The sequence below is a fragment of the Aotus nancymaae genome, unplaced genomic scaffold (genome assembly GCF_030222135.1).
Source record: "Aotus nancymaae isolate 86718 unplaced genomic scaffold, 86718_ANA_hifiasm-v0.15.2.pri h1tg000030l, whole genome shotgun sequence".
Taxonomy (NCBI): domain Eukaryota; kingdom Metazoa; phylum Chordata; class Mammalia; order Primates; family Aotidae; genus Aotus; species Aotus nancymaae.
Window position 1 is genome coordinate 13,169,538 of NW_026988443.1, and position 9,951 is coordinate 13,179,488.

A 9,951-nucleotide genomic window follows, 5' to 3' on the forward strand; every position below is an offset into this window, starting at 1 on the left:
AGATGGAGCGCAGGGGCTTTGGCTGCTGAAGAGCTTTCCTGCTGCCCTGGCCAGCCCTGGACTGGTCCTGGCCACTGTTCCCAGCTTCCTGGCCAGCAAAGAGTGAGCAGGAGCCCTACATGGCTCAGACCCCACTGCCTCTCCCTCACCTGTGTGCAGGTACCAGGCTCACCTGGCCAATCCCCACAATTCCAGGCCACTTTCTTTTTTCTTTTTTTTTTGAGACTGAGTCTCACTCTGTCACCCAGGCTGACGTACAGTGGCATGATCTCGACTCACTACAACCTCTGCCTCCCAGGTTCAAGCGATTCTCCTGCCTCAGCCTCCCAAGTAGTTGGGAGTACAGGTGCGTACCACCAGGCTCAGCTAGGTTTTGTACTTTTAGTAGAGACAGGGGTTTCACCATGTTGGCCAGGCTGATCTCAATCTCTTGACCTTGTAATTTGCCCGCCTCGGCCTCCCAAAGTGCTGGGATTACAGGTGTGAGCCACTGCACCTGGCAATTCCAGGCCACTTACATCACTGTGTGGCTGTGAACAACCCCTGGACCTCTTAAGCAACTGCTCTGCCCCCATATAATTATGGAGTGAGGCTCAGACCTGCTGGCGGATGGGAAAAGGCTTCTGAACAGTGCCTGGCAGGGTGGTGGGAGGGCTGACTCTCAGGTGGGAGGGCTGGGCTGGCTCCCTCTTGCCTCTTACCTCCCAATGCTACAGTCCTTCTTGGCAGCTGCTACATGCCAAACGTGTCACACAGATCATTCCACTGTGCCCTTACCCTAAACCTCAGAAGGGAGCATTATTGACTCCATTTCACAAACGAGGACATTGAGGCTCATAGAGCTTCAACAGCCTGCCCAAAGCCCTGGAACCAATGAGTGGAGAGGCAGGACTGTAGCCAGGACTGCGTGTGGTGCTCTGAACCAGAACACTACACTCAGTCTACTATGGTTTATGGGCACAGGTTCCACCCCCAGAAAGCAGCATCCTCTCCCCAATCCCCTGCAGGGCCAAGCACAGAGCAGAGCCAGCTGCATGGTGGGAGTTTGGAAAAGCTGTCAGGATGATGGGCTTCCTAGAAACATCCCCTTTGGTGGCCCACCCTGCCCTGGTACCAACTTCTAGGACCCAGGAGAATGGCCCCCTCCTCTTCCCTCCCCTGGTGTCTCTTTCACTAGCCAGGGGGAGTGACTAACTCCCAAACGGGAGGCTGTGTCAGTCTCTCCCTCCTCCTTCCTTCTTCCTCCCAGCCCTGGCCCTCATCCAGATGTCACTCTCACCCTAAAGCACCACACTTCCCATCCTCTCAGTGGTTGGGGCAAAAGGAATGATTAGTCAGAGACTAAAGATATAGCACTAGTTTATACTCCCAGTCACAACATCTGAAGCTCCCCTATTAAGATGCTATGCTTGGCTGGACGTAGTGGCCCATGCCTATAATCCCAGCACTTTAAGAGGCTGAGGTGGGTGGATTGCTTGAGGTCAGGAGTTCGACACCAGCCCGGCCAACAAAGTGAAAACCTGTCTCTAATAAAAATACAAAAATTAGCTGGTCATGGTGGCATGTGCCTGTAATCCCAGCTACTCAAGAGGCTGAGGCAGGAGAATCACTTGAACCTGGGAGGCGGAGGTTGCAGTGAGCTGAGATCGTGCCACTGTACTCCAGCCTGGGCAACAGAGTGAGACTTGGTCTAAAAAATAATAATAAGAAGAAGCTATAAGAGAAGGAGACACTCACTCATCAGGTTTGGGACACAGGAAACTGGCCGTCCTGTAGGTCAGCATTCCCGGGCAGGTTGGTGGGAGAAGCACCTGTATGGCCAGGTGCAGTGAGCCGCTGCTTAAGCTGGTTTGCGCTGTTTCTTTCACTTACAAAGAAGAGAGGCTAGTCAGAGATACCAGAGGGGAGCAGGCTGGAGGCTAGGAGGGGCAGAAAAGGGAAAATGGGCCATGGGTTGATCCTGTTGCCTTCCCAGAATCAGAATACCAAGCCTGCTTCAGAGGGGGAACTGAGGCCCGAGAGGGGCAGAGACAGGCCTTAGGCCACGTGTTACCAAAGGGCCCGGCCTTGAACCTGAACATCTGGGCTCTCAGACCAGGGCCCCCATTGCCTGCCCTGGTTCAGGCCCAGGCTAGAGCCTAGAGGCTGAGGACCTGGTGGGAGCTGTAGAAAAGCCACTGCTTTGTGAGGTGGGTAGGGGTGGGGACAAAGGAAGAAGAAGCCATTGCAGGCTCCGTGTAAGCTCCAGCCAGGGCCCCTCCTGCCCCGGCCCATGCATGCTGTCCCCTACTCAGGAAGGACAACCTGCAGCGGTATTATAAAGCCTCACACACTTGCTAGCGCTTTCCAGGGGCCTCTCCAGGATGGGTGGCTTTTGCCTAGGTCACATGGTGAGAAAGCAAGCTGGGACTTGAGCCTGGCATGGAACCAAGGCCCTGGGCATCCTCTTCCTGGGAGGTAGAAGCCTATGGGAAGGAACCACATGGTTTCTCAAGGGCAGGGTCCTCCCACGACCACACAGAGGGACTAGAGGAGCATGGGGTCTGGGTCACACCTGGGTCCCCTGGCCTTTCACACCTTCTATACCTGGCCTTTGGGCCACCTGCAGTGTGGGCAGCTCCTTGTCCTTTTAACTGTCTACTCTCAGCCCTTCCCCTCAGGGTGAGAGGCCCCTGTTAATCACTTTCCACTGGCTCTCAGGTGCCCAGGTCTGGGGGGCTATTTTTCCCTCTCTCTCTCTCCTACCCCCATCCCCACCTTTGAGCAACAGAGAGAGCCTGAGTTGCAGCTGGACCACTGGGGCAGGGATGGGGAGCAGGAGGAAAGGTGTGCAGGAGGGCTTGGATGGGAGCAGCTGGGCTGGCCATGCAGAAGGGTCACTGTGAGACAGGGTGGGTGGCCGTGGGGTGACAGCAGATCCTCCCCCTCCTCTGGGGCAGGGCGGGGCTGGCTGGGTCTGCCGCTGCTGCAGGTAGGCCCTCAGCTTTCTATCGGGGCTGAGCAAGCTCTCATGCTCACAGGCCCGGTGCGTGCTTGGCCTCTGGCCTTGCATGCGCTGCTGCTCTCACACGTCAGCTCCCACATCAGGGGTTGTAGTTAAACCTGAAGGAAGTCGAGAGGGCTTGGGCTCATTCCCGAGGGCCCCAGGTGTCCTGCGGCTGGCACTATGCCCCAGTCCCCAAGCTGCCACTCTGGCCTGTGCCCCTCTCTGCCTCTCCATGCCCAGCGTTCCCCTGTAGAAAAAGGAGCAGAACAGGCAGTGCGTTGGTCTGTGACGGTCAATGTCTTTACTTCTAAAGCATACATTGGACTCACTATATATTAACATCAAAAGTGGCTACCTAAAATGGAGTCATTCTTTTTAAAAATCCAAATCCTCACATTTTTATATAAGATCCAAAATGACATGAAATTAAACTCTACAATGTTATGAATAGTATAACAAACTGCTTTTAGAAAGCAAAATGAAAGGAAAAGAATTAGCAGTTGGGACGGTTGTAGGCCTGGGTTCCGTGTCTTTTGAGGCATTGTGACAGAGAGCTGGCACTGAGGGGAAGGACCAGCCCCTCCCTGTGAGCACAGGAAGGAACTCAGTCAGATGGAGGAGGCAGACATGGCTGGTCAGCCTTCTTACGGTGATAGAGAAGCACGGTGGCAACTCCCTGCCCTCTGGGCCCTTGATGTGCCCACTGATTAGTCCTTCTTTCAAGACCAGGGAGGGGTGGGGCTGGAAGAGGGCAGGGGACAGAGAAGGATTCGAAATGATTATTTTAATAATAAAGGTCCTTCTGGGCTTCCAGGAGGGCCACGGTCACCCAGCAATGTTGGTCAACTCCATCTGCCAGGCCCCCCGCTGACTTCCTTAATCCACTTGCTCCTTCTGCTTCCTATGCCTGAGACACCCTCTGCTCCATGAGCCCAATGGGCAGCCAGAGACCTGGGGGGACTCTAGGAGGACCCAAAGGACACTCTGGCCTTTGAAGTAGCTGGATGTTGCCCAGAACATTTTGGCAACACCAGACCCCTGGGGTCCAGGTCGGCAGCCACACTGACGTAGGGAGGGCACTGGGAGGTCCCCACCCTGGCCTGGTCTTGGCTCTGAAGAGGAACTGGGGTGAGCTGATCGGGGCTATGCCCCAAGCCCCTGACGCTTTGGTTCGCACAGGGGAGGACACTTGCTGGCATCTGCTGGCGAGATCCTAGGCCTGGTCCTGCTTGCTCACAGCCCCAGGTGGGCTACCATCCCTGCCTTTCATACCAGCAATTCTGTCTGCTGAGAGCACAGCACATTCCCCGCCACAGCTCAGAACCACACTACAAAGGTGGGAGAAACACTTCCAAAACCTGAGGATTTGCCCGTAGTACAGACAGGCTGCTTTTCCTCCTGTCCCCAAGGATGGCACTGCCCCTTGGCTGAGAGTGTCACAGGAACTTCTCAGCTTCCCCCTACCCCCTGGGCCCACTGGTCTCCAGGCAGACCCAGCACCAAGACCCACCCTGCACATCTCACCTGACAGAAACCTGGGGACACACCACCGCTGGCTGGAGCAGAGAGAGAGGGCTGTGACTCACCATCTGCCCTCCTGGTCCCCAGGACTATGTCTTAAAGCTGGCCTTCTCCCCCAAACAGCAACTGATATGTTACACCTAGCCCACCTGTGGGGTCCCAGCCTCACCATGAGCCTCTGCTTTCCTAACCTATGTGGTTGCTAATTAGGTTGAAAGATATCGGAAGGCTGGGCTGGCATCACACCTTTCTTGGGGCAGAGAGAGGCCACTTGGCTTCCAACCTGGTTCCAGTGCCCCAGAAATAAGGGAGGCTGATGGCTCTCAAGAAAGCGAATCCCGTGATGGAAAAGAGGTTTGGGGAATCAGGATGGGCCGCAGCATCTGGCTGCCCGTACTGCCTGCTGGTGCCAGGAATACGACACCACATCCTCTCCCTGCCTGGTACCCCTGTGTCCTCACTCCCGAGGTCTCAGAACACTGAGCTGGGTAGGGACCTTGGTGCAAGGCAGCTGTGAGGAGCTAGGCTGCGTGAGGCCTGCTGGGCCGACGGCGCCTACTCAGGTCAGGCTGGTAGGGGTCACTGCCGCAGATTCAGGGCAGGCAGGCAGCTACCTGGTAGGCGCCCTCCGCAGCCGCAGCGGCCGCGCTATGCTGCGCGCTGTGCTCCTGCAACAAGGCCACGTCCAGGAAGCGCTCCCCGCACCATACGCACTTGAACTGCTGCTCACGGGCGTGCACGCCCTGGTGCTTGTTGAGATGCTCTCGCTGCTTGAAGGCCTTGTCGCAGTTGGGGCACTTGTAGGGCTTCTCGCCTGTGTGCACCCGCCGGTGCCGCTGCAGGTCTGACGCGTACTTGAAGCGTTTCTCGCAGTCTGGGCACTTGAGTGGCTTCTCGCGGGCCGGATCGCAGCGGTGCTGCACGAACTCAGAAGAGGAGAAGAAGCGGCGTTCGCACAGCGTGCAGCGCAGGGGCTTCTCTGCCGCCGCGCAGTGGGCCAGCTGGTGCTTCTGGAGGGCCGAGGCCCGCTTGTAGGCCTTGTTGCACACAGGGCACTTGAAGGGCCGCTCGGCTGCGCCAGGCAGGCATTTGTGCCGCAGCAGTTCGGCCGACTGGTCGAAGCCCTTCTGGCACACGGGGCACTTGAAGAGCGTCTCGAGGGTGTGCACGTGCTGGTGGTAGAGCAGGTGGCTGGGCTGCCCAAAGCCCTTCTCGCACAGGCCACATTTGAAAGGCTCCTCCGCCTTGTGCGTGCGCCGGTGGCGCATCAGTGCGTACTGCTGCTTGAAACCCATGGGGCACAGGTCGCACTTGAAGGGCCGCTCGGCGCTGTGCGTGCGCTCATGCTGCCGCAGGTCCGAGGGCCGCTTGAAGGCCTTCTGGCACTCACCGCAGCGGAAGGGCCGCTCCCCGCTTGGCGTGCACGGGTGCTGCAGCAGCTCCGACGACTCCTTGAAATGCAGCTCGCACACGTTGCAGCGGAACAGGTGGTGCTCGCCCGAGTGCGCGTACATGTGGCGCACCAGGTGAGAGCGGTGCTTGAAGGTCTTCTCGCAGACCGCGCACTTGTAGGGCCGCTCGGAGCTGTGTGTGCGCTTGTGGTGCACCAGGTGCGACGACTGGCTGAAGCTCTTGTCACACAGCGTGCACTTGTAGGGCTTTTCACCAGTGTGGATCCGCTCATGCCGAGAGAGCTCGGACAGATGCTTGAAGGGCTTTTGGCAGATGGGGCAGCTGTAGGGCTTGTCGGCCTGTTCAGCAGGGGTGACAGTGGAAGGCGGAGGTGCTGCGGGAAGCGACGGGGCGGCAGTGGTGGCCGGCTCCGCTGCCTCGGCTGGCTTGTAGGTCTTCTCACAGATGGAACACTTCACCATGCCACTGTGGGAGCTGTGGTGCTGTGCCAGTGAGGTGAGGAGTGAGAAGCCCATCTTGCAGACCCCACAGACGAAGGGCTTCTGCTCAGCCTGCACACACTGGTGCTCCAGCAGGTCAGTGGCCTGGTGGAAGATCTTGAGACACTGTGTACACTGGAATGAGCGGTCATGGCCCGCCAGACACTGGTGCTCATGGGGACTGGACAGGTGAGCCAGGTCGTGACCACACACTCCACATTTGAGTCCTGGCTCTCCTGCTGCCTGCAGGGGCGCGTGTTGTGGAGGCTGCAGGCCCGGGTCCGGCTGCAGGAGGATGCCATAGACAGCACAGCCCAGGGGGTTCTCCGCAGTACCCGGGGGCAGCGTGTGCTCCGCCAGGGCTGGCGGTGGCTCTGCATGGTGCTGAGGCTGCGGTGGCTGTGGCTGCTGTGGCTGCGTTTGTGGCGGCTGTTGCCAGCTCTCCGACATGCTTGGGAAGATGAAACAGGGTTTGGAGAGTAATGGCTTCAGTTTCCCGCTTCGGGTGACCCAAGCCAGACAGAGAAGTTGCCCGATCACAGAGATGGACAAGGACCTCAGAAAAGGCACAGAAGAGGGGCTGGTCAGACAGCTCAAGTCAGTAACCAAGCGGACAGACTATAAATCTCTGTCTACAGGACATAGGGGCTCTTCAAGGGAGGGTCCCAGCAGTGCCTGGGAGGCTCTGCCTTCCCCAGTGAACCATTCTGTAGAGAAGAGACAAAGTGTGAGCTCGAGGAAGGAACAAGCAGCAGTTTCCTGGGCCCTCTCCCCGTCCTGCCCGCACTCACCACACCATCACAAACCACTCATTGGCGAAGGCAGAGGTGCTCAGGGCAGCTGGATTGCTCCCTTCTTAGGTGAGCAGAGAGGTATGCAGCCAGCTCAGCTCCTCCAGGCAGAGGGCATGGCAGCGGCCTCCACCCCACCCACCTCAGTGCCCCGCCCCTGGGCCAGGACATCCCAGACTCCACAAGTCTCTTCCAGCTTCCTGCTAACCCTCTTGAGCTTGGACTCACAGGTGAGAGTCTGGGGTGATCGGCCTACAATACAGAGTTCTCCTTGAGGCCTGCGGCTCCTCTCTTGTCACTAACCTGAGTCTCAATCCAGGACACCACTACTTACAGCTGAGGAAGCCAGACCTCTCAGGTCTGAGAGCCCAGTGGCAAATAGCCTCTGACGGTCAATATTCAGGACAACTACATGGAACCAAGGACCATTTCAAAAACCCTCCCCTATGAGGGACTGCCCACACCCCCTCAACTAGCCCTGGCCACAAGCCCATTCTCTCTCCACCAGACAGGATGGGTGGCCCTACAGGAACCGGAGCCCATAGCTGATGGGGGCTAGATGAGAGGGCCACAGAGCCACCCAGGCTTGATGTCCACACCGCAGAATTCCTCACTCTAGTGCTCTCCCAGTACACACACACACACACACACACACACACACACACTCTCCCAAATCCTCTGAGTCTCATAGTATCAAGGCCTGCAGAAAATGTAAGAAACTGTACTGGTTTGCCTTGGTAATGCAGGATGCAGCATGCTAACCACAGAGCACTTCACATCACCTCTCTGGAGACAACTCCATTCTCTTACTCCAAGTCTATAACATTCTGGGTAATCGTTGGAAGGTAAAGCCCACCCAGCCCAGGCAAATCTCTAACTCACCACTTTGTGGCAGCATAAGGTAATGCCAGCGAGAGGGAGGAACTTTCAGAGTCAGATGCAACCCACTTCCAGGTTCCCAGCTCATCTGCCTCTTACATTGAAAAGTTTGTAAGTTTTCTTCTGAGCAGAGGAAGAAGGAAGGAGATGCCTTCACAGGCCAGCCTGGCCTCTAACTGCTCTGCCAAAGAAATGTAAGAGTCAGGCTAAAAGCTGTCATCCTCAGCATCTTGTGGAAGGGAGGGAAGAGAGGAGCGGCTGCTCTGGGTGGAGGCAGCAAGTTGCTTAAGCACGCAGGTACCACTCGGTTATCTAAGCCTTCCCGGGACAGAGAGGGGGAAGGTGGGCTTCTCTGAACACCTCTAGGTCCACTGTGCCAACCCACTGTTTTGTTTGCTTTTTTCTGGCATAAATGGCTGTCAGACTCAATGTCCTCTGGCTTGGCCTGCAGCCCCCGCTGCCCACCCCGGCCCTCCTGCAGCAAGGTGCAGCCAGAAAGCCTCTCTGATCACTCCGCAAAGGGGATAGAGGAGGCGAGGAGAGGCAGGGGAGGACTCCACCTGCGCCCCACCCCAGCTCTTCCTCACGGAGAAACCGAATGAAGCTGATCACCTCTCGCCAGCCCTGCCTGCAGGCCCAGCTGGGCCGCGTCCTGTCAGCCCTCGCCCGGGATGGCCGGGCCGCTGCGACCCGAGGGCGGGCCCCGAGGGCGACCAGGCTGGAGAAAGGCCCCAGGGCTGCAGGCCGGGCCCAGGAAGCCACTGCGCGTCGAGGCCCGGCCTGGGCCGCCCAGGAGCTCAAGAGGCCGCCAGGTCGTGGCTAAGGGGCGCGGGGGTGGGGGGGCGGCCGGGCAGGCAGGGGAAGGGGTGCGGCGGGCAAGGGGGTAGCCCCCAGATGCGGCCCCGGGCGCCCCGCCGCTCACCTGCTCCAGGCCGCCTGTAGGGCAGGCGCGGGGCGAGCGGCGACCAGCTGCTCCCTCGGCCGCCCCTTTATTCCGGCTCCATCCGAGGCGGCGCGGCCTACGCGCGCTGCCAATCCCCGGCCTCGCGTAGCGGCGGCGGCCGGACCGGGGGCGGGGGACGGGCTAGCGGCGGCCGGAACGGAGGAAGCGACGAGCGCTGCCAGAGTAGCGGGGCCGGGGCGAGGAGCGCCGGGAGGGCGGGCGGACGGACCGATGGCCTTGCGGAGACGGGCAGACGGGCGGGCGGCGCGGGGGCCAGGGAGGCGGGGCCGGGGGAGGAGCGGCATCCCGGGCGGCGGCGGCGGCTGCAGGAGGAGCGGGAGGCGCGGAGCGAGGCCGCCCCCTGCCGGGGACCCCGCGGCCGGGCCGGGTCGGACAAGCCGGGTACTCCAGGCGCTTCTCCAGTCGCCGGGCCTGGGCGCCTCGGCTAACGGAGGAAGAGCGCTCTGCTCCCGGCCACCCCTCTCGGTCTTAGGGGAGAGGACTCCCGGGGGCCGCCCTCGGCCTGGCTCTGAGCGGGAGAGGAGGGGCCTTCTAGACCCTCTGGTCTTCCACAATTGACCCGCCCCTAATTCCTCAGTTGGGCTCCTAAGGGCTCGGACTTTGGGCCAGTTTGAGGAGGGCGCTCCAGCACCTCTAGTCCTGGACGGGCTCGGGGCAGGCAGGGGTCTCCGCTGGGTCTAGTGAGCTGACCCGGGACAGTCGTGTCTGGGAGGTCTGGTCCCGGGTGGCTGCAGACAGAGCAGCAGGAAGAAAGGTGAGGGCCCTGAGCGATCTGTGAAATGGGTACATGAAAGCTGGGGGTTGCCGGAAGGGGGCAGGGGGGCAGGTGGCCAGCGCCGCGTGCGCAGCCGGCAAGCAGCGTGGAGTCGGTGGGCAGAGTCTCCGCCGTAGTTCTGCCGGGTCCAGCCCCTGCCGGCC

General features: G+C 59.6%; 1 protein-coding gene across 4 annotated transcripts; it reads right to left on the bottom strand.

Annotated features, from left to right (window-relative positions):
• Positions 1-3,264: 3,264 nt before the first annotated feature.
• ZNF319 (zinc finger protein 319) lies at positions 3,265-9,263 on the bottom strand. Of its 4 annotated transcripts, none has more exons than XM_021664993.2 (3): positions 8,992-9,263; positions 8,073-8,245; positions 3,265-7,106 (listed from the first exon to the last, which is right to left on the bottom strand). In XM_021664993.2, exon 3 carries the CDS (start codon positions 6,847-6,849, stop codon positions 5,101-5,103), a length of 1,749 nt encoding a protein of 582 aa, XP_021520668.1. In that variant the 5' UTR covers positions 6,850-7,106; positions 8,073-8,245; positions 8,992-9,263; the 3' UTR covers positions 3,265-5,100. The 4 variants fall into 4 exon arrangements, with proteins under 4 accessions (XP_021520668.1, XP_021520667.1, XP_012303276.1 ...); XM_021664992.2 differs by having other exon boundaries at positions 8,073-8,250; XM_012447853.3 differs by having other exon boundaries at positions 3,265-6,955; positions 8,073-8,250; positions 8,992-9,067.
• Between the last annotated feature and the right edge of the window lie 688 nt (positions 9,264-9,951).

Bases quoted from the DNA above. Each gene is read 5' to 3' on its own strand.
- ZNF319 (XM_021664993.2), bottom strand. From the start codon at position 6,849: ATGTCGGAGAGCTGGCAACAGCCGCCACAAACGCAGCCACAGCAGCCA.